At 45.6% G+C, this 24,827-nt stretch overlaps 1 protein-coding gene across 1 annotated transcript in view; it reads left to right on the top strand.

Moving 5' to 3' along the window:
* The first annotated feature begins 3,231 nt into the window (after positions 1 to 3,231).
* The window catches only part of PDE7B (phosphodiesterase 7B), a 119,417-nt gene continuing 97,821 nt past the window's right edge, over positions 3,232 to 24,827 (top strand). The window contains exons 1-2 of the mRNA XM_030195100.1: positions 3,232 to 3,379; positions 13,168 to 13,319. Of these exons, the coding sequence (XP_030050960.1) occupies positions 3,232 to 3,379; positions 13,168 to 13,319 (300 nt within the window). The remainder of the gene's footprint in view (positions 3,380 to 13,167; positions 13,320 to 24,827) is intronic.

The raw sequence follows: 24,827 nt of genomic DNA, 5'->3' as shown, positions 1-24,827 counted from the left end.
CTAAGGTTGACCTAAATGTTGAGATTTGGGCGTCCCCGACCGTATTGTCGAAACGAAAGATGGACGCCCATCTTGTTTCGATAATAGCGGTTTTCCCACCCCTTTGCTGGGACATCCTTAGAGATGGGCGCCCTTAGACATGGTCGTCCCCGTTCGATTATGCCCCTCCATGTGACCCCAATGACTTTGTAACGGTCTTTACTTACCTAAGAATTACCTTTTTATTTAGGAGAAAGTTAATGGGTTGATATCGAAGCGATTTAAACAGCCAGAAACGGCTCCTAGCTGGTCAAATTGCTTGTTCGGTGCTAACCGGTCATTTTCAGTGGCACTTTACTAGTTAGTGCTGCTGAAAACGTCTGGTCAACACTTATCTCAAAACCAGCTATTTTGGGGTCATTCCAGGGGTGGAGTCAGCACTTGGCCAGTTAAGTGCCAAATATCGTCTCGAGTGTGTGCCATTTGCAGTACTGCCTGGTTACCACTGCGTTACCACAGGAGTCCTTACTGCCACCTCAATGGGTGGCAGTAAGTGCCCCCCCCCCCCCACCCGCATGGCCATGTGGTAAATGCTGTTTTACCACATGGCCATGTTGATTTTTGGTCTTTTTGACCCATTGCAGTAAAAAGGGCCCTGGTGCGTGGCAAACACAGCTGCCGCTGCTACCGCAAAGCCCTTTTTACTACATCTTGGTAAAAGGACTCCTTAACCAGCTGTAGTTTTGCTGGTTCCAGAAACCTGGAAATTTCAATGCCAGAGCCTGGACATGGCCTGGCATTAAATTTCCGGTCATAATTCTGGCAGCAGTCAGCAAACCACTAAGCACTGCCAGCTGAATATCGAACACCTAAATGCTCTTTGATTATTTTGTTCATTAAGATTTACAAACCACGGAATTGAATGAAGCAGATAGATACGGGGCAACATTAATAAAGGGAGACTAGAATATAGAAAATAGCAATAGGGAAGAATCAACTGCACCTGATCAAGGACCACCACAACAATAACCACAGGACCCCAAAACCTATGATAGGTCTGGGAAATACCACCAAAACACACATTGGGACCAATGAACTGCTCCCCAGTAATCTCTAAACGCCTGGGAGAAAAAGTAAGTCATAAGTCCCACTTTGAATTTCAGAAAGGAGGACTTGAGACACCAATAGGAAGGAACAAAATTCCAGAGCAGAGGGGCTAAGCAGTAGTAAGGCAAGTGCCGTAAGTCAATCTAAGCAGGCTTGAGAGGAGTAAGGTGCTGAAAGCAACTTATCATTCTGTGATTGAAGAGTTCATGTTGGGACAATAAAGAGCCAACACGTTGCAAAGATAGTCTGGCTGGACCATGTGAAATGCTCAGTGTACAAGGTTCAGAATTTTAAAATTTGACTTCAGATGCGGCCCGCAATCAGTGTAGCTCAAGGAGGAGCGGAGTAAGACAGTCATAATTCTTAGCGTAGAGGATGAGTTTTCCTTGCATGTTTTGATTTAACTATGCTATTGTGAAAAAATACTTTTTAAAAATCTTGTAGGCCAATTTTGTTACAGAAGCAAAGAAACTGTCAGGAAAATCGCAGTGGTCCTTTTACTAAGGTGCGCCGAAAAGTGCCCTGTGCTGGTATAGATGTATGTATTGGATGCACGCAGGACCATTTTTCAGCGCACCTGCAAAAAAGTGGAGCAGAGGAGTGGCCTAGTGGTTAGGGTGGTGGACTTTGGTTGTGGGGAACTGCAGAACTGAGTTAAATTCCCACTTCAGGCACAGGCAGCTCCTTGTGACTCTGGGCAAGTTACTTAACCCTCCATTGCCCCAGGTACAAATAAGTACCTGTATACAATATGTAAGCCACATTGAGCCTGCCATGAGTGGGAAAGCACAGGGTACAAATGTAACAAAAATAAATAAAAAGGCCTTTTTTTGGCCGAAAATGGACATGCGGCAAAATCAAAGTTGGCGTGCGTCTATTTTGGGCTTGAGACCTTACCACAACCCATTGACCTAGCGGTACATAAGTACATAAGCATCGCCATGCTGGGACAGACCAAGGGTCCATCGAGCCCAGCACCCTGTGACCGACAGTGGCCAAAAGAGCAAGCAGTTTGTTCCGCCCATCCTAGAAATACTGTATTCCCTCGTCCATTCAATAACATTCTATGGCTTTTTCCTCCAGGAAGCCGTCCAACCCTTTTTTGAAGTCCGCTAAGTTAACCGCCTTAACCACCTTTTCCGGCAGCGAATTCCAGAGTTTAACTACGCGTTGAGTGAAGAAAAATTTCCTCCAATTCGTTTTAAATTTATCACACTGCAGCTTCATCGCATGCCCCCTTGTCCTAGTATTTTTGGAAAGCGTAAACAGACGCTCCACATCGACCTGTTCCATTCCACTCATTATCTTATAGACCTCTATCATATCTTCCCTCAGCCGCCTTTTCTCCAAGCTGAAGTCTCACACGTTAACCGGGTGGTAATGGTCTATGTGCATACAATGCTGATTACCACCTGGCTACTGCCACGCGCCAGAAATTTTCAGGTGCGCTTAGTGGACATGCATAAAAAATGAAATTACCGTCTGGGCCATGCGGTAGCCGGGCGGTAGTTCAAAATTGACTTGTGTAGGGTGGGCATAGATGCTTGCGCGGCTTAGTAAAAGGGCCCCGGTCAGTCCCTTAAGTATAATTTCTTTCCAACACTGGGTTGCAAAAAAATAAAATAAATCTTATGAGAAGTTGTTCTAAACAGTCATTGGTTTGGTTAAAAAAATGAAATAAGGCCTCTCCCTTGAGGCATTTGCATATTTCACAGCATTTTTATAAATTATTTTTGAAAGCTGCAGGATGTGAGAAACTGTGGAACAAGGGTCTGAAAAGCTGAGAACAAAAGCATTTTGAGGTTCGGCTCAACCATGAGACAGAACAGGCAGTCGCCTAGGATAGCAGCCAAAGTGTATACTGTTATCTGCAGGGAGACTGGGCAGTTTTCAAAAAGGTTAAATGCCAGTTGGAAATTGGCCTTATATAGGTATCTATTAAATAAAGTGTAATATTTAAAATTATGATGTTCAGTTATGTGTTTTGACCTAACTTCCTATCTTAATTATATGTTGAACCATGGCATCTTCCCCCGAGAGCATGGCAGAATTCTTCTCACACCCATTCCAAAGAATCCAAAGATAAGAGCCGACATCACTTCAAACTATTGACCAGTGGTGTCCATACCGCTGATTGTCAAAGTAATGGACAGCTTGGTGAATACTCAGTTAAATGAATTCCTTGAAACCTTTGACATTCTGCACTACTCTCAGTCAGGTTTCCATGCTCAGTTTAGCACTGAAACAGTTCTGGTCACAGCCCTGTCTGATTTTAAAAGGGACATTTCTGTTGGTATGAAAATATTACTGATGCAGTTCGACATGTCCAGCACGTTTGATATGGTGGACCACAACATCTTACTACATCTACTGGACACCCTAGGCATCGGAGGGTGCGTGTTACACTGGTTTAAGGGTTTTCTGTCAACAAGAACATACCAGGTCAAAGGCACTCCAGATCATTCAGCACCTTGGAAAGCTTCTTGTGGGGTTCCCCAAGGTTCGCCCCTTTCTCCAACGCTATTCAATATCATGCTGTTTCCCCTTGCAACCGCACTAGCAAACCTAGGCCTGAAACCATTTATCTACGCAGATGACATAACCATCTCCATCCCCTTCCATTCCTCATTAGATGAAATCACAGATTTGATCGAAGCGAGTTTTTCCATCTTGGAACATTGGGCTGAGGTATTCCGGTTTAAGTTAAACAAAGACAGAACTCAGTGTCTTCTGCTCTCGTCCATCTATGCCAGATTTTCCTCAAGCTCCCTTGTCATTAAAGACCAGACCCTCCCTATTTCACAGAGCCTTAGACTTCTGGGTGTTGAGCTGGACCCTCACCTGCACCTGGATGTGCAAGTGCGAGCGGTCACCAAGCAGATGTTCTATGCAATGTGGAGGCTGCGGCGTGTTAGGTTTTGTCTCACCAGAGAACTCTTCCGCACACTCGTTCACTGGCTAGTTCTGTCTCACCTGGACTACTGCAGTGGGATTTATGCAGGCTGCCAGAAGCATCTACTGAGGAAATTCCAGACTGCCCAGAATATTGCTGCGAGACTCATCTTGGGCAAATCTCGCATGGTTCCTGCGCAGCCCCTACGTTTCAATCTACACTGGCTACCTGTGAGAGAACGAATCACATTCAAGATCTGCACTTTGACACATAAAATAATCTATGGATTAGCTCCGGAATACATGATTCCTCTAATAGATCTCCCACCTAGAAATGCCATCACAACAGCACGCACCTTTTTACAACTACATTACCCATCTTGCAGGGGTGTTAAATACAAGCTTCTTTTTGCCTCTACTTTTCACTACTCCAGCCCGAAGACTTGGAATGCTCTTCCCCTGCACCTAAAATCGCAAGCTGACCACCATCTTTTCAAGAAGCTGCTAAAAACGTACCTTTTTGAAAAAGTGTACTCCATCAGTAATTCTGCTGTTTAGCCATCCTAATTGCTAGCGTTTTATCCTTATTCTACTGTAAAATTCATGTGTTGTATCTTTTAACTTTTGTAATTCATGGAAGCCACATTGTGCCTGCATTTGTGGGAAAATGTGGGGTAGAAATGAACCATAAATAAATAAATAAATAATAAAGGGTGCTGTTGAGGGGGAATTGTGATTGTTATAGTTAATTATAAAAATCTCAGTAGGGAGTTTAGAGGCCTGTCAGATAATTGATGTGGGGGAGGGGATGCAAGGTCGCCTGCTTACCTAGGGTGTCTAATAGCCTTGCACCAGCCATGAAAATTCTCTGTTCTTACATTTAACTCCAAGTTTAAGGACATAAGGAAAGCCATGCTGAGTCAGACCAAAGTCCATCTTGCCTGGGATAGTGGCCAGTCCGAGTCATAAGGACCTGGCAGGTCCCTAAACGATGATCTGTTTCTCATACTTTATTTCCAGATATGAGCAATGGATTTCCCAAGTCTATCTGGCTAATAATTTTTATTCAGTTCTCATCCAGTAACTTTAGTACGTTAATTACCTTAACCGCATTCTCTAGCAGCAGATGCTACAACTTAATTTTGCATCGTGTGAAACCCCCCCAGCTTTTCTCAATTTGGTTTTAAGCCTGCTGTTCAAGAGACTCCTGAAGTGTCGTTTTGTTTTTAGGGCCCTGTTTACAAAGGCGCGCTAGTGTTTTAGCGCGTGCTTACCGTGTAGACGCTCATAATATTCCTCTGGGCGTCTACACGGTTTGCGAGCGCTAAAGATGCTAGAGCGCCTTTGTAAACATGGTCCTTAGCGTTGTAGCTGGTTACTACATCCACAGAAGGGAGCAATGGGGTACATGAGAAGGCTCAACTCAAATGCATTTGATGCAGTCATTATTTACTGTAACTGAGAACTTGTTTTGGCAGCCTCTGTATCGTTTATTAAATAAGGATTAATAAACACTCAAGTAGAAGGGAAAAACACAGTTCCCTGTGCCCATATTTGTTTCAGCCGGAGCTGCTCTGTTGCCCTGGTGCTATCTCAACCCATCACATGTCCCTGTGCAAATAGTTTTTGCTTCTCTTTTTGTGTGTGTATGTTTTTTTGGAGGAGGGCTGTTTGAGCCAGGTGCTTGTTACACAATTTGGCACCCGGCCTCTGGTGGTAGTCTCTAATGAATCGAGCTTTCTGTATATAATTAATTTTCTAAAGGATTAGAGTGTGCATAAGCAGCAAGTTTTATTTCGAAATTCTGAAACAGCAGAGTCTTGTTGGGGAATTCATATCCCCTGTACCTTTGGCAAGTACAACAGAAAAAGGAATTATACAATCCACGGAAACATATTATATGTGCTTCAGTAACTATGAATTGTTTCGAATCATTTCAGATATTGTTTATTTTACCACAAATATTTTGTCAGATCATCAATAAGTAATCATTTTCAGTATTATAAGGCCATTAGAAATTGATAACAAGTTAAATGCTTTTTTTTGGGTGGTGGTGGTGGGGGGGGGGGGGGGGGGAGTTTGTTGAGGCCTTTGTCAGTGAGAACCGACCACTGATTAGGCTCAAGGGTATGGTTACCAGATTTCCTGAACTGAAGCCCAAAAACATGGGGGGGGGGGGGGGGGTAACTATTGAAATGTGTGATGGCCCTAATGTACGTTATTTGCCCTTTAGTGTGAGTTAAAGAGTAATATTGCTTATTAATATTACTTGTCGGTACCACAAGATGCACAGTAATAAGATGCAAAATATGCAAATGCATGCAAAACAGCTAATTAGTAGGTAAATTGAAAAACACGGCTTGCAGTCAACACTGCAAGCTGCATTATTCCTGGAAAAATACCGCCAGCAAAATCCTGACAATATTTTTCAATTCCTGGAACACTGGGTTGTTAAGTTCCCGGCCATGGTCCATTGTGTCCAATGCTCCCAGCCATTTCCTAAAAGGGCCAGCAAAACTGCAATGCACCCCCCTCCATCACAACCCTCCTGGCCCCAAAGAATGCTCTTCCTGTGCTACCGACTGAATATAATCCCCTCAGTGCTCCTCTGCCCTGAATATCCCCCCCCCCCCCAGTTACCCAAAGCTTGCTCCACCCTCCAATTGGTCCCTCCAGGCCCTATCTTTAGTAACCCTTGGTGTCTAGTGGGGTTGAGGCAGGAGTGATCCTCAGTTGCTCCTGCTCCTTGCTAGTGCCGTGTTCACAATAGCACCAGTGACCCCTATTGATAGCCTATGGTACTACTGCTAGGGGGTCAGCAGCGCCATTTTGAACCCAGCAGAGGTGAGAGAAAGAAGTGACTGGAATCTTTGGGGCGGGGGCAGGAAGAGAGGAGCTTGTATGTTGAGGCATCAGTGATCTTTAGGGAATCAGGAGGGGGTGTTAAGAGGGGGCATGGGCATTTTGTCTGGCCCCATTAAGAAGTGGCTTGTGAGTGTTGGGCTGCAGCTTAGTGAACTGATGCTCCTGGGCAATGTGAATAATACTGCATGTGAGGTTGATCTTGTGCCACAGGAGTGATCAATCTGTGGTACTAAGCTACTCCCATGGGAAATTAATGTGTGGTAAAAGCCAAAAATGGTCAAGGCAGGTTGGCAGCACCTGTGGGCCCTGAGGAAGGGAAAGCGGAAGAGCTACAGGCAGCTGGAGCAGCCCAGGACAGTGTCTGGTGGTGGGCTTTAGTGACTTGCTCTGCTGTGTGCTGGGGCTGCTGAACAGGTTTTAGACATGTGGAGGTTGCTCTTTCTGCTGGGGAGGCTGAGCTTCCCCAAGCCTCCTATACGGGGTGCCCATGGTCGGGTCTATTTCATGCATGCTCATTATGGTGATCCTGAAAACCCGACTGGCTAGGTGTACATTCAAAAGAGGATTGGGTAAACACTGATTTAAGGGGTACTATGTAAATAAAGTAATAGCAAGCACACATGAGAGAAACATGTTACCACTGCATTATCAGCTGACGAATCAAAATCCACCAGGAAATATATAGTCCTATTCCTATGTGAGAAGCTTGGGCCCACAGGCTCAGCTCTACACTGTGATGATAAAGGAATAATGGATTTACAGCAACAGTGCAGAGAATCAACACACTGATGCCCTTCCAAACACCCCAAAAAACAAGAAAAAAAGAGGGAGGATGATGAGATAACGGGGACAATGAATACTGCTGCCAAGATTCATCCTAAAGATGCCTTACAATGGCAGAGAAGACAGGAGGGAGGGAAGATTGCATTGGAATATGATAAAACAGAAAGTGTTTGTAGAATATAGTTTAAGGTTTACAATGACGTAGACTATAGGAGGGTAATTTTAACAGGTTGCATAGGTTGGAAGATCAAGTAGCCAACTATGTGACTTTCTCATAAAACCAGCTGAAATTGCATCTGAAATGCATCCTGGTACTACGTTTACACTAGCTCAGGTGCTGTAGTAAATATGTGTGGCTGAAATGGGTGTGTAAGTGTGTATTTTATAACAGGACTTCTGATTATTCAATGTTTATATTTTGGATTTTTAGGGGTTTATTTTTTATGCAGTTAGGTGCTTTCCCAGGGTTGAACAAATAGCAATTTCTTGGTGTATTGGAAAAAAAAAATAAAAAGTTTTTGAAGCTTTTTAGATGGGATTTCATTCAGTAACCCAAAATACAATTTCCCAGTTCTCATCCCCTCTTTCTTCCATCCCCAGCAACAGCATCAGCTCCCCTTCACCTTGCCTTGTGCATCAGCAACAGCCCCCACCCCCCTGCAGCATCCATAGACCCCTGTCTCCCAACGCCCTGCATCGGCAACAATTACCCCCAGTCACCTTCATCAGCTCCCCCCAGCTTAGCCACCCACTTCTCCTACCCTTGCATCATCCCCCCCCCTCCACCATTCATTGACGAGAGCTTCTCTGCTCTCACTCCCGCTGCTATCGCTGTTTTACCAGCTCTGCCAGTATTCTGGCATTTCAAAGCCTTTCTGGTGTCAGGTGGCATCATCCAAGCCGAGGAACTGGCGATTTTTCAGGGTTTGTTTGGTTATAACAGAAAACCCCGAAATTCTTCTTTGGGGTGCTTTATTGGGGTTTTCCAGTTATAACTGAAAATCAGAATCCTTATTTATATCCTATTCATGCACTGGCTGAAACTCTGTCCCTGAAGATGCCTATACATTGGTCACATAAAAATACATGCTGTCTTCTCACTTTTTAAATTATTCTTAAGTGGTTGTTTTAGAAACATCTCCAGTGTGTAAATAGCAGCATTTATACAGGTACATGGTATTTTCAGAAAGCTATTATTTACACATGGAAATCCACAACAAGCAGAGATTTCAAGGGGGCATTGAAAGGGGGGGGGGGCAACACATGTACGTGCCGTGGGCGAGACAAAAATCTACACAACTTTTGCCCATCTTACTAACGGAGTGGAGGAGTGGTCTAGTGGTTAGAGCACCACTCTTGCAATCCAGAGGTGGCTGGTTCAAATCCCACTGCTGCTCCTTGTGATCTTGCACAAGCCACCTAGCCCTGAGGCACAAACTCCAATTGTGAGCCTTCCAGAGACAGGGAAATACCCAGTATGTACCTGAATATAACTCACCTTGAGCTACTATTGAAAAAGGTGTGAGCAAAATCTAAATAAATAACATTTATGGGGAAAAAATGTCCATGTTAGGTTTTACACCAGTTCAAAGGCACGCACGGATTTTTTTTTTAATAAGTGCATGTTTTGGCCAGGGCTTTACAAAAGGGATTAAGGGAATAATTTTCCCTAATCCTCTACTGTTTGCTTATTTCTGACTTCAGGATGAAAAGTGACTTGCTACTTAATTGGCAGTACTTATATATCTAGGTTTGTAAAATGGGACATGAAAGTGGCGCCACTTCCAAGTGGAAATTGCCAGCTTCGTACTGTTCATTTTTTTAAAGATGTATATTTGTAAAATGGCTGCTCCTGCTGCATGTGCCTGCTCTGACCTGGGTGTCTCAATTCCGATCTCAATGTTCTATGTAAAATGGGCCTTTTAATCTGTAAAAATCAGCAAGTAGATAATAATTAAGCATTAAAATTTTCAGAAAGACATGGCCATGTGGTAAGATTATTCTTACCATGTGGCCGTGTGTGTGTGGGGGGTGGGGGGGCACTGTGTGGCAGTAAGGGATCCCACAGTAACCTGGTGGTAACCAGGCAATGAGCAGCACTGCCCAATTACTGCCGGCTTATCACCGTGCTAGAAATTACAGAATTATTTTGTGTAGCGCTGGAAAAGGTGCACGCTCGAAGTGGAACTACCACTGGCGGCTGTGTTGGGCCAGCGATAGTTCCAGGTTGCAGTGTAGCCAGCCCGTTGCTGTGTGACAACCCTTTAGTAAAAGGGCCCTTAGATTGTAATCCAATAGGGACAGATAAGAGTACTTGCATGCATATAATATATGTAAACTGCTTTGGATGTACCACAGAATGGCAGTTGTCAGAACTGTGAATTCTTGTACCAAGTAGAGCACTGCCGAGCCTGGTACTCAGATCAGATTCTGCTTGGCGGCCGGACAACCCCGGGTTTCACCTGCGCTGACCGCCGTTCCCCAGAGGTTGAGCCCCTAGGTGTGGACGGCCTGCAGGGCTTACGAGATGGAACAGGAAGCGGGGTGATGAACGTGACGGCCAGACAGGCAGCAGACAAGAGAGTGATCCAGGTACAGGCAAGGTCAGGAGGCAGGCAGCAGTCACAAGAGTAATCCAGGTACAGGCAGAGTCAGTAGGCAGGCAGCAGACACAAGGTAATCCAGGTACAGGCAGAGTCAGTAGGCAGGCAGCAGACACGAGTGTAATCCAGGTACAGGCTAAATCAGCAACAAAGAACAAAGTAGAGGAGAAGCACACTACTGAGCAAGTAACACCTACCAAAGTAGAAGCCGAAGCAAGGAGTCTAGAGAGAGCTCAGCTGATAAAGTGCTGGCGTCTGACATCAGCAGGGAGAAGGGGCACAGCCATTGGACAAGAGCAGGGGAAGGAGGAACCGGAAGACCAATCGGAGAGAAGCAAGGGAAGCCAGACAGAGGAAGAGCAGACCCAGGTGGGTGGAAGCAAAGCATTCAAGGAGCCTGGAAGCCAGGCAGAGAGAGAGAGAGCAGAGCCAGGTGCATGGAAGCAAAGCAATTAAGGAGCCTGCAACCACTGCTCTCTGAACAAACCCAGAGAACAACTACACACACATGGCTCAGGGCTGTGCCAGTCAAGGGTGCGTGTCGATGGGACCCTGCGCAGCCCGAGGACACCGCTTGCGTTGAGGTAGGGGACATGACAGCAGTTTAACAAATCCATGATCCTTTATCCTTTACCCTATTGTGTAAAAGGCTCGGCGCTCACTGAGCCTTTTGTAAAATGCTGCCCTAACTCCTAACCTCAACATCTACTACTACTACTATTTAGCATTTCTATAGCACTACAAGGCGTACGCAACGCTGCACAAACATCTCTTGTTCTATACAAAGCTGTCCTCCGTATATGCAATCTCTTTCTAAAACACCACAAGAGATTCATCAGAAAAAACATGGTAGACCTCCTTTCATCCTAATTGAGGACAGGCACTGATTTAGCCATAGGCAATTGCCTATAGTGCCTTAGTTTGATGAAGCCAAATGTCAAGGCTGAAGAGTCAAATTCTGCTTGTGTTACAGAGGGCCTGCTGTGACATTGTGACCCCTTACTCATCCTGTCTCCACTCTTTAGTCCTCATGTAGATGCCAAGAATTTAGTGTTGCTCAGTTGAATTGACCCCTGAGGCAGGTGTTAGGTCACGTCGAAACACGGCCCGTGTCGGGCCATCAATAAAAGTGCACTTGTTCCCTTGTTGAGAGCCCTTTTTGCTTCTTTTTAGACTATAGCACAAAAAGTCCAGAATCCAACTTCGATGTCATATCGAAAATGCCCCTCCACATAATCTGCAATTCCAAAGTGTAGATATATAGATGGGGTAATTCTATATAGCACGCCAAAGGTAGGTACAAATAGGCACCAAAAATATGGGTGCAGCAACGGGAGCTAACAGGCGTTAGGCTCCAAAATGTGGCTGAAACTTCAGTTAGGCGCCACAGTACACTTCAGTACCGATTTCTGTAACTTGAGGACCAAAGTAATCTAGCACATAACTGCAGAGGGGGCATTCCCATGGGCGAGGCATGGGCATTATGACTATTTCACCACAATCTTTATAGAATAGTTTAATTTATGCACCCAACTGCTGATTTTAGGCACCATCATTTAGCCATAGACTTGGTGTAACTGGATGCGCCTAAAGTTTGGCACACAATTGCGGCCTTGTGTTAGCATTCTATAACAGATTTAATGCCCAACTTTGCATTATAGATACTAGCTTACCCTCCAATATTTAAAGCTATTTAACTGGTGAGACTTGGCCACTGAATGGTTAAATAGCATATCAGCGCCTAACTGCCAGATAACTGGTTATCTCTGCTGAGTATTGCCAGGTAGCACCTAGTTCTGACTTATCTGGTTAGGCGCCGATATTCAGTGCCTAACCAGATATGTTTAGTGGTTAAATATTTATTTATTTATTAGGATTTATTTACCGCCTTTTGACGGAATTCAGTCAAGGCGGGGGTACAGTAAGAATAGATCAAACATGCGCAATAGGCAATTACAGCAATAAAAATATTCAACTAACAAGACAAATATGGCGTGGTATACTACTTCAATGTCAACACAATATGTAATAGAACATTTTAATTGATAGTGACGGGTAAAGCAAAGATGGAACATATAGATAGGTAAGAGAGTAAGAGGAGTTAGAAAGTAAGGTAACTGATTTGAAGAAAGTTGCACAGGGCTGCATAAATAACTGTCCTTTCTTAACACTAAAAGGTTAACCGGTTAACACTGAATATCAGCATAGGTGGTTAACTTTTTAGCGGCTAACCCACCCCCCCAGATATTCAATGCTAGTCGCTGGAAATGGCCTAGCATTGAATATCTGAGTTTAACATTGGTGGGGGACTACAAAATTTTAGTGCCTGGTTTTTTTTGGCACCCAAATTTAGGCACCATTTTTAGAATTTCCCTCCATCCTAGTATCTGTACTGCCGGCTCCTATGTTTCAGAGAGTCTCAAGATGCCTATCAATTTAGGAAAGGAAGTTAGAATTATAGTGCCTTTATCTTTCCCCACATGCCTTAATAAGAGACTATACTTAGTCAGGAGATAAGAGCTAAGACCTTTAGTTTATGGGGTAATTTTATTATTACATGTACATGTAAGAAAATATGCACATACCCTTTTTATGTCAGATTTTCAAACCAAAAATAGTCATATGTTTCTGTTTTTTAAATTACCCCAGAGAAATCATTTCTACACATTTACACCTGTTCTTTGACATCCACAAATTTTCAGGTTTATCTTACATGAGAATGCTTGAAAGTTTAAAGTATACACTTAAATGCAAACTTCCCGCGCAGCCCGAAACCCAGGAATAACTCTATTCAGTCCTGCTAAAGGCTGTAGGAATATAAGCTTTACCTGTGTATCGGGCCTACTTCTACTCTTAAAGCACCATTTTTACCTGTGGAAAAGCTTTTCAGAATTACTCTGTCAACCTCTATAAATGGTTCTATTGTTTCTTCCCACAGGTTACAACATACTCAGGGGAAATGGTACCAAGAAGAAGGTGAAAAGACTCTTAAGCTTTCAGAGATATTTCCATGCATCTAGGCTACTGCGTGGAATTGTACCACAAGCTTCTCTGCACCTGCTGGATGAGGACTACCTTGGACAAGCACGGGGTGAGAGAATATTGTGACACTTTAATATCACTACAACTATCATTGATCGTTTCTGTAGCACTGGCAAATGTTTGCAGAACTGTACAAATTCAGATAATGAGGGACAGCCCTACCTCACTGGTGCTTAAAGTTTAGTCAAGACAGACATGCAGGACAAGTTAGAGGCTTCAGTAATTATATTTAATATAGTAAAATGGCTGACACCAACAAGGATAGAATAAGGAGGACTGAGGTTTCAGATTTAGAAACCGCCTCAAAGTAGTTTATTTAGCAAGAAGGAAAGCATGACAGATGAGCTCAGGAAATCTATTCCAGTCATACAGTTCAGCAAAGTGGACATTTGCAGAGCCAGGGAGCTGGGGATGAAGGTGAAGACTGTAAACTCTCACATCACTCATGCTTAAAACTCAGGCGCTGTACAAAACAGCACCGGAAAATACAGCTGTTACAGCGCCAAGAACTTACTTCCCAATGCCTAGCGCTAATGGTATGCAAATTTTATGCACACTGTTAGCACTGAGCATTGGGAAGTAAGGGAGGGGAACGTGGCCAGCACATGCGCACAAGACCTGTGCAAAGGTGCTTGCAGAAAGACCCTTTTGTCCGAGTAACGAGGGGTGTCTGGGTTCTTGTGGTGAGCAATCTGTGCCCCGGGGGAGGCCATGTGAGAGCAGGTATGGGAGTGACCCGAGTATGTGCAGAAGCTGATAGCAGAGGGACTAAAGAAGCGATGCCTAGAGAGGTGTCTGTTCCACATGAAGAAATTCAGCTTATGTGAAAAGAGGATACCCAGATCCGAGAAAGATTAGGGATATTCAAAAGAAAAGCTGGGTCGGATTAGAAACTGTGACGAGACAGGTTGACAGCACTCTCTTTCTTAACCCTTATTCACAGCCCACAGGGATCAGCTGTTGCTGAAGTGTCCTGAGTGGTCTGGAGCCACGAGTGTGAGAGCAGGCAACGGAGGGAGGGCTGTGCTGTGCAGAGGGAGCAGCTGCCGCCGAAAGTCTGGGTCATGAGTTGCTTTTTTCCCAGCCACAGTGGACACCCTAATGCCAGCTCCGAGCTGGGGTAGGGTTTCCAGCAGTAAGGGTTGCCCTTGTTTGCAGGGCTGTTCACTGAGCATCAAGAGGGAATAGGAATATCCTTATTTATCCTTTTGACTACATTTGCATCCTGTTTGCACTGTTTCTTTGCAAGCTCCTTCTTTCCTGCAGTAAGGACCTCTGTGCATTGTGCGCCGGGTAAACACGGCGCTAGTCTGGTGCTAATGGCCTCTAGCACCCGTGTTTAGTTCTGAGCATCCGGCCCTCCGTGAAGAAATATGGAGTTTTGCAAGAAATGTCTTCCAACCTATGTTTTCAGAAAAGAATGAGAATTGCAATTTCAACCATTTTTATTTCAAATTTCAGCAACACATATCCACTCTTGAAACAGGTATACATTTGTATTGAGAGAATTTGTATGCTAATGGGTTTATTATAGGAGCCTATTTTTTAAAGGTACATAGACCCCTGTATTGCCTTTATGAAATAGGTGTCGTTTTGACATTTCACTTTCACAGCCGGGCCCAATCTAGGGGAACAGTGGATGCACTTTCATTTATAGCAACTCCCTTTCCCTTCAGATTGAGCCCTCCAGTCCTCAGAAGCTGCTAGGACTTAAACAGCATTGATATTCCAATAGAGTAGGTGGACATTGGGTGAAGTAGGAGGTAGGAGAAAAACTGAATGAAATCCAAATGGTAGACAGAGCAGAATCCAGGAATAGGCAGAAGTTGGAGCAGGCAGAACAGGTTCATAATCAATAAGCAGAAGTCCATCACCTAAAATTCAGCATATAATAAGGCATCAAGAGCTCTCACGAGACCTCTTGGAGTACTGAAAGGTTCAGTTATATATGCCTGTAAAGAAGCAATCTGTGGAGACATCATCAGGGGAATCTTAAGAAGAACCAATCAAGTGATGCCACCTCACAGGGTGGAGACAGGCAGTAGGATAAAAGCAGAGAGAAGCCCAGGCTCATTTCCTATTTGGAGCACAGGTCCTGTGAGCTGAGTACATGACAGTACCCCAGCTCATTACAGGGTATCCCAGGACCCCAAGAACCAGGTCTATTAAGATAATGTTTATGAAAAAGGTAGAGAAGCTGACTAGCATGAATCTCAGAGGCATCTAACCAGGACCTTTCCTCCAATGTGTAGTCCTTTCAGTGTACTTAATTTTAGCTTGCCTGTGGAATGCCAGGAGTCAACAATAGACTGAATTTCATATTTAGGATTCCCATTCACTAAATAGGTCCAGGGAGTGAGTTCCCTCTCACATGGTTGTGTGTAGGCTTAGTCAGAGAAACAATTTCCAGAGCTTCCTATTAAGCAATATATTTGGGACCCAGTTTAGCAGATGGCAACTTAAGCCAAACGAGCTTGGTGGACAACCATTCCTTATCTCCTGCCTTGTACTGGGGTCCATCACGATGACACTGGTCAGTCAGTTACTTCTGCTTTTGTGTGGCCAAGTGTTAAACATATTGAATGCATTGCCAAACTTTCCTAACAAGTTGATCCACTGCAAGAACATCCATGTTGATGGAGATATGCATGAAGGCCATGGGATGCTTCCCATACACACAGTAAAACGGGCTGGTATCTGTGGATGAGTGGGAGACATTATTATGAGCAAATTCTGTCCAGTCATTTTGGTGATTGGAGATATAAACCTAACCTGTCAGCTAGTGGCCATTCATCAGCTGCCACTACTCAGGCTGATATAGGCAGGAAATTCAAGGGGATCCCCAATTGTTGACCCAGTTATATCTAAGAAGTTACCTGCTCCTCCAGAGTCCAGAAAAGCCCAGACCATAGTCAATGAACTTAGAACATTAACTTAAGAACACAGTTCAAGGGTTCCAACTTAGTGAAATGCCTTCCAGGATCCTCAGCTACCAGATTTACCGACCAAATACGGAACATGATCCAAAAAGAGAGCAAGGCTGCAAATACTGATGTTGTAATTCACCTGGGGACAAATGACCTGGCCAACAATAGCAAGTTTACAGCACAGAGAGCATTCCAGAAGCTTGGGGAGGGACTGAAATCTTTGGTTCGAACTGTGGCTTTTTCTGAAGTAATTCCTACATGGGAGAAGGGAGAGAAAAACAGTGGAATTCAATAAGTGGCTTGAGTCTTGGTGTAAAGAAGGAGGTTTTAGATACATAGGAGCATGGGGTAATACATGGAAAAATAACATGCTGTACTGTAATGAAGGGAGACAAATTCAGAGGGTATGTTTCTACACATTTGAACTAGAGGTTGGGGGTGGCAAAAAGAAACAATGGAATTCAGAAAGTCATCCCCAGAATAAACATGATGGCAGAGGGAAAAGTTCATCTAATTATAGAAAACCACCTAAACTTACTAAACACATGAAAAGCAATGAGCACAAATGCTCATAGTCCAAGTGAAAAGGTTCAAGACTTGCAAGCCCTGATGTTTTTTTTAGAAAACTTGGATATTGTTGTTATTACAGAGACACGGTTCAATGATTCCCATGAATGGGATATGACCATACCGGGCTATAATTTTTTTAGGAAGGATAGAAAGGGCCGAAGAGGTGGCGGAGTGGCACTGTACGTGATAATATCAGAGCGGCTGAAATGCGGGGAAACAAGGAAAAGGAAGAAGCTTTATGGATCATTCTGGAAAGAAGATGGAAGCTGTATCCACACGGGGCATACCTACAGACCTCTGGCACAAACGGAGAAGCTAGACAAGGATCTGATAGAAGGTATTCAAAAGATTGGTATGAAAGGGGAGGTGCTAGTGTTGGGAGAGTTCAACTTGCCTGATGTAGATTGGAACGTCCCATCGACAAAATCGAAAAGAAGTAGGGAGATCTGCAAAGGCAGAGTGTGGACGCACAAAACTCAAAGTACTGGATTTGACGTACTGATTTTGATAAAATGGGGAAGTACGTGAAGAAGGAGCTGTTGGCATGGGAAGGTATAGGAGGAGTGGAAAATCAGTGATCCAAGGTAAAGGCTGCTATAAATATAGCAACTGATCTTTACGCAAGGAAAGTAAACAAAAACAAGAGAAACAGGAAGCCTATACAGTTCTCCAAACAAGTAGCTGAAAAAATAAGAGCAAAAGAGGCTTTGTTCAAAAAATACAGAAGAACGCAATGAGAGGATTACAGAAAAGATTATCGGATTAAACTCAAATAAGCGAAGAAGGAAATACGGCTAGCGAAAGCACAAGCGGAAGAAAAATGGGCTAAAGATGTAAAGAGAGGTGACAAGACCTTTTTCATATATATTGGAGAAAGGAGAAAAGATAGGAATGGAATTGCAAGACTGAAAGATAATGAGAATGGCTATGCAGAGAGTGATGAAGCTAACATGAACATGCTAAACAATTACTTCTCTTCGGTGTTCACAGAGGAAAATCCTGGAGAAGGACCGCAGTTGGCTGCTGAGGGATATCTGGGAATGGAGTGGATATTGTGCCATTTACAGAAAAAACACTTATAAACAGCTTGAGAATCTGGACAAAGCTATGGGGCCGGATGGGATACATCTCAGGATACTGAGGGAGCTCAGAGACGTCCTGGCGAGACCTCTTAAAATTTTATTTAATAGATCTTTAGAGACAGGAGATTTCGTGGGATTGGAGACGAGCGGATGTGGTCCTTCTTCACAAAAGTATAGACAGGGAAGAAGTGGGGAACTACAGACCGGTAAGGCTCACGTCGGTGGTAGGAAAAATAATGAAGTCGCTTCTGAAAGAAAGGATAGTTAACTTTCTAGAAGCCAATGGGTTACAGGATGTGAGGCAACTTGGCTTTATGAAAGGAAAATCCTGCCAAATGAATCTTATTGACTTCTTTGATTGGGTGACCAAAGAACTGGATGAAGGACGTGCGCTAGATGTAATCTACTTGGATTTCACAATGCCTTTGATACGGCCCCTCACAGAAGATTTGTGAGTAAGCTGAAAGGGCTAACTTAGGACTAAAAGTGGTGAACTGGATAGGAAACTGGTTGACTGACAGATGGCAGAGGGTGGTGGTAAATGGAATCCGCTCGGAGGAAAGGAATGTGAGCAGTGGAGTTCCTCAGGGGTCGGTGTTGGGGCCAATTCTGTTTAATATATTTGTGAGAGATATTGCTGAAGGGTTGGAAGGAAAGGTTTGCCTTTTTGCGAACAACATGAGGATAGCCAATAGAGTGGATACCCTGGAGTGAGTAGAAACAATGAGAAGGGATCTCCAAACATTAGAAGAATGGTCGAAGGAAGGTCTGGCAGTTAAAATTTAATCAACCAGGAATTTATTCAGTATAATTCTGTGCTCTTCAAACACACTTATCTATATCAAGCACAGTGAATAATTTTTAAATTTCACAACATACAAGAAAACCTTTTTATAACAGACTACAGTCTAAGTATTTTTTCCCCACAGTGATACACTCACAAAAGCAAATAGCAAGGCCTCTCTATGATATTATACTATACAACAGTATTATTGGGGTAAAATCTCACATAATAGGTGCGTTCCTTGTAATATTACAATTATACAAACAATTATTGCAAACCATTAATCTTTATTAAATTCCTTTCCACATCTATTACTTGTTAAAATTTTAACATGTAATAAATGTGGGAAGGAATTTAATAAAGATTAATGGTTTGCAATAGTTGTTTGTATAATTATGATATTATACTGAGACACTGGAAAAGGGACACGTCCCCTCTGGGGCCAATACAGCCTTGATTACTCTGCTACCCAAGCCAGAGAAACCCAGTACTAGCTGTGAATCTTATCATCCCATTCCTTTGTTAAATGTAGACGTTAAGATTCTTACACGCATACTAGCCAATTGCTTGGCAATAGTACTTCCAAGTTTGATTGACGAACATCAAGTTGGTTTTATAAAGGCTGGCATTCGGTCTTAAATACCCGCAAGTTGTTGCTAGCACTTTCGATGGCACAGGAGGGGAGGGAGATGGGTATACTGGTGGGACTGTTCACTGAGAAAGATTTTAACAAAGTGAACTGGAAATATTTGTTAAACACTTTAGGTTTTGCAGAGCAGGGGTATGGGCTGGTTTCATAGCACAGTCTGTGCCTTATATACTAATCCCACTGCCATGATATTTGTGAATGGCGTCCGGTGTGCTTCTTTTTCCATTGAAAAGGATAGCCTCCAGGAGTGCCTGTTGTCTCCCCTCCTGTTCGACCTGTATTTGGAATCATTTCTGTGGACAATTGAGTTGGATGCAGATGTTGTACGCCTTACGGTGGGGGGAACATACTCGTAAGATTCTTGCATATGCAGATAACATGCTGTGTCACCCGTCTTGCCCCCAACGAACCTTACCATGAGTCTGTGTGTGCTGGATAAATTTGGTTCTTTCCAGGTCTAATGTTAAATTTGCAAAATCCATAGCTCTCTCCCTGCGGGATGCATCCACCAGAATTGAGTGGAAGATTTTCCTTTGGTATGGTTTTCTGACAAGATTAAATATTTGGGGATTTGGATTCCGCAAGACCTCTCGTCTCTTTATCAGCTGAATGTTGACCCACTTTTACGCAACACTATACAAAACAGCAGTCTTGGTAACATTATAGTAATCATATTATATAAAACTATATGGCCCAACAAAGAGATAGCACCTATCTCTTTGTTGGGTCATATAGCTTTATATAATATGATTATCTCTTCCAGCTGTTGCCAATATTGCTCTCATACCAACATAAGAACATAGCATAAATATTGCCATACTGGGACAGACCAAAGGTCCATCAAGTCCAGAATCCTATTTCCAACAGTGGCCATCCAGGTTAAAAGTACCTGGCAAGATCCCAAAACAGTACAATACATTTTTTTCCTTGTCATCAAGCAGATGAAGCCATTACGTATGGGTTGTGTCCATCACCAGCAGGGGGAGATAGAGAGCACTCAACTTTTCACAGTGCCTCATGGCCAGCCAGCTCCACTGCCTCTTCAGTATTCTCTATCTCCCCAAGCAGGGTGGCTGCAGCTTCTTCGAGCTCCATCAAAAATCTGCCTGGGGGTGGCTCCTGGCTTGCCAGTTGGTTAGCCGAGGTGTTAGAGGCTATAGCAGCTTCACTTTGAAGGCAACATAGGGCTAGCCCTTTCCCTGCCTTACCCATGCCCCTGTGGATTGGACATATTAGCTTGCTTTTCCATGTCCTTTCCCACTCAGTGGATGGCAGGCACATTGGTTCTCCTTTCCCTGCCTTTCCCACTCATCTGAGCCTCCGGAGTTCTTATTACCCCTGCTTTCCTCACAGCGTTAAAAAAAAAAAATGGAACAGAAGTTTTCCTTTGATTCTTCTATGAGACCGGAGCTGTGATACTCGGCCAATGAGGTAAGAGTATTTTCTAAACTCCTCCGGGGTGGGCCTGCGATCGGGGCGGTTTTTGGCGCGAAACTGCCATTTTAAATTTTCCCCGCCCATTTTCGGCGATGGCTGCAGAGAATGTAAAGTGCTGTTCCCGGTGTGGCAAGCGCAAATCAGCAGCAGGGCTCTGTAAATCGTGCTGTACAGGTGTGAGAGCCTGCCCGAGCATGGCGAGCGATGATTCTTCCCGCTCAGGAGCTGGCAGCGGACGCCATTTTGAATTCTCCGCATGGCGCGGCCATCCATAGAGACGGAGAGCCCTGAGCCCGGGGGGGGGGGGGGGACCTCGAATTGAGGCTATTCAGGGAGCGGCTAGCCCTGGACAGGATCTGGGGTGCCCAGGGTGAGTTTTTCTCCCCTGATTTGGGTTATTATTGCATAAAGCATACATGCTGAAAAGAGCTCTCCTCAAGGGTCGTCTGAGGCCTCTTCTATTGTCCCCCCCCCCCCCCCCCCCCCCAGTGGATTCTGACTGCCCGCTGAGGCTATTTTCCCTGATAATTGGCATAAAGAAAAGCGTAGAAGGGCTAATTCCCCTTCAGATTGTGGTGCACCTCCTCCCCCCCCCCCCCCCCCCCCGTGGTCGGGCTGTGAGGATTCGGAGAGTTCTGGCAGGCCTTCGTGGTCTGAGGAGCTAGAGTCAGGTGCAGAATTACCACAGGATCTGGATGATCCATCCACGGTGAGGATTTTCCACCGTGATGAGCTGCCAGCACTTATTTCAGAGGCCCTACAGATCCTTTCTATTGAAGAACCTGACAGTGGCACGGCCTCCTCTGTGAATCCTAGGATGGCTAGTATCAAAAAGCCTGCTCGAGCCTTTCCTTTGCATGACTCCATCCAAGAGCTTATTTCCACTCAGTGGGCTGACCCCGAGGGACCTTTGAAAGTTTCCAGGGCTATGGGGCAATTATACCCTCTGCGTGAGGAGTATTTGGCTTGCTTTGCAATGCCTAAAGTACATGCCCTAGTCACTGCGGTGACAAAGAGAACTACCCTCCCTGTGGAAGGAGGAGTTGCCCTGAAGGATATACAAGACCGTAGGCTAGAAGCAGCACTTAAACGGTCCTTTGAAATTGCAGGTCTTACTGTTCGGGCGTCTGCATGCAGTTGTTATTCTGCTAGAGCCTGCCTGGCGTGGTTGCAACAGGCAGTGGAACAGCCCGGAGATGGAGCGGAGCCCTTCTCGGATGTGGCTCTGCGACTGGAGTCGGCCTTGTCCTTTTTGGCTGATGCCCTTTATGATATTGTCAGAGCTTCGGCTAAACAAATGGCAGTAGCAGTGGCGGCTCGCCGTCTTATTTGGCTATGACATTGGGCAGCGGAATGGCCTCTAAGCAAAGGTTGGTGAAGTTGCCCTTTCAAGGCCTGCTCCTATTTGGTGAGGAGTTGGGAAAAAAAATTGTTAAAGGCCTGGGAGATCCTAAACCCCAGCGCTTGCCCGAAGATAGGCCAAGGCCTTCCTCCAAGGGCCAGGCGGTCCACTCCTCTTATAGACCTCGCTTCCGTGAAGCTAGAAGGTACCGCCCGGGGCGTTCTGCTGGGTTCACTTCTCGTGCCCGTTTTTGAGCAGAGGAACTCCTTTCGCTCAGACAAGCGTTCCGCAGCCACCGGCTCTAGGCCTGGAGTTCAGGGGCGACCCTCTCAATGATGGTGTGCCGGCCCCCTCCTCGCTTCCTGTCATCGGAGGACGTCTTTCCCTCTTTGACGAGGAGTGGGCCAATATTTCCTCAGATCAGTGGGTTCTGGACCTGATCAGAGATGACTACAGAATAGAATTCAACGCCCCAGTAAGAGACGTGTTTGTGGAGTCCCGATGCGGTTCTGCCGCCAAACGGTCGGCGGTAGAGGAGACTTTGCAAGGTCTGATTCAGTTAGGGGCCGTGTCCCCGGTACCTCCCGCCGAACACGGCTACGGCCGATACTCCATCTGCTTTGTGGTGCCGCGAAAAGGTGGGTCTTTTCGCCCTATTCTGGACTTAAAAGAATTAAACAAGTCCCTGAGAGTGCGGCATTTCCACATGGAAACCCTGCGCTCCGTCATTGCTGCGGTACAGCCAGGAGAGTTTCTCACGTCTCTAGACCTGAAAGAAGCTTACTTGCACATACCAATTTGGCCCCCGCACCAGAAGTTTCTGCGGTTTGCGGTGATGGGAAAACATTTCCAGTTTCGGGCCTTGCCGTTTGGCCTCGCCACAGCTCCCCGAACCTTTTCGAAGGTAATGGTGGTAGTAGCTGCTTTGCTCAGGCAAGAAGGTATCAGGGTTCACCCGTACCTAGACGACTGGCTCATCAGAGCAGACTCTGTAACAGAGAGCTATCAAGCTACAGCCAGAGTGGTCTCAGTACTTCAATCTCTAGGCTGGGTCGTCAATCTGGCCAAAAGTCACCTGACCCCCTCGCAATCTCTAGAATATTTGGGGGCCAGGTTCGACACAGACTCGGGCTATGTATACCTACCCGAGCTAAGGCGGTGCAAGCTTCAGAATCAGGTCCGTCTGCTCCTGAGGATGCCCCGCCCGCGAGCTTGGGACATTGTCCAGCTGCTAGGATCGATGACAGCCACATTGGAAGTGGTGCCCTGGGCGAGAGCGCACCTGAGACCTCTAAAGTATTCCCTACTTCAAAGATGGTCTCCAGTTTCTCAGGATTATCAATGCAGACTTTCTTGGCTCCCTGCGGCCCGACTCAGCATAGAGTGGTGGCTCTCAGACAGCATGCTGCGATGAGGAATGCCGCTGGCGCTCCCCGATTGGTGTCTAGTAGTGACAGATGCCAGCCTGAAGGGCTGGGGCGCACATTGCAAGGGGAAGCATGCCCAGGGTCTATGGACACCCGAGGAGTCGGAGTGGTCCATCAACCGCCTGGAGTTGAAAGCGGTGTTTCAGGCGCTTCTGGCCTTTCAAGTGACCCTGGAAGGATTGGCTGTCAGAGTGTTGTCGGACAACACGACAGCAGTGGCCTACATAAATCGACAAGGCGGCACTCAGTGCAGAGCACTGGCCACGCAGGCCGAACAGATTTGCCACTGGGCCGAGCTGCATCTTCAGTTTCTGTCGGCAGCTCACATTGCAGGTCAGAGCAACGTGCAAGCCGATTATCTAAGCAGGCATCAGATCGATCCAGCAGAATGGGAACTAGCAGATGAAGTATTCCTGCAGATATGTGCCAAATGAGGCAAGCCCGTGATGGATCTTATGGCGACAAGTTCAAATGCCAAAGTCCCGTGCTTCTTCAGCAGAGAGATCCTCGCTCGGCAGGGTTGGATGCCTTGACTCAGCCCTGTCCTCCGGGCCTACTATATGTGTTCCCTCGGTGGCCCTTGATAGGGCGCGTGCTCCTGCGGATTCGGCTGCACCCAGGAGAAGTGGTCCTCATCGCCCCGGATTGGCCCAGGAGGCCTTGGTATGCGGACCTCCGACAGATGCTAGTGGAGGCTCCCCTTCTTTTACCTCTGGTACCGAACCTGTTGTCACAGGGCCCGGTAGCCATGGAGGATGCCTGCCGCTTTGGTCTTATGGCATGGCGATTGAGAGGGCGCAATTGAGGGACAAAGGCTATTCAAACACAGTCATTTCCACTCTCCTGCAGGCCCGCAAACGTTCCACTTCCGTGGCTTATGCCAGAATTTGGCGCCAGTTTGAGTCTTGGTGTGCTTCAAAAGTGATCACACCCATGCGGGCTCCTGTCTCGCCGATTCTGGACTTTTTGCAGGATGGTGTACAAATAGGCTTGGCCTATAATTCCCTGCGGGTGCAAGTGGCAGCGTTGGGCTCCCTTCGTGGTAAGGTTGAAGGCGTGTCTTTAGCTGCTCATCCAGATGTGGCACGGTTTCTTAGTGGGGTGCTTCGGCTCCGGCCTTCCGTGCGAGTACCCTGTCCAGCTTGGAACATGGGGCTAGTTTTGAAGGCCCTGCAGGCTTCTCCTTTTGAGCCGCTTCAGCGAGCATCGGAGAAAGATTTGACACTAAAGGCCGTTTTTCTTGTGGCCATTTCTTCGGCGAGACGGGTGTCAGACCTCCAGGCGCTGTCCTGTAGAGACCCATTTCTGCAATTCTCAGAGCCCGGGGTCACGGTTTGG

Source organism: Microcaecilia unicolor, chromosome 3 (assembly GCF_901765095.1).
Source record: "Microcaecilia unicolor chromosome 3, aMicUni1.1, whole genome shotgun sequence".
Classification (NCBI taxonomy): domain Eukaryota; kingdom Metazoa; phylum Chordata; class Amphibia; order Gymnophiona; family Siphonopidae; genus Microcaecilia; species Microcaecilia unicolor.
The sequence above is the reverse complement of the archived record's forward strand: the minus strand, read 5'-3'. Positions and strand labels throughout refer to the sequence as shown.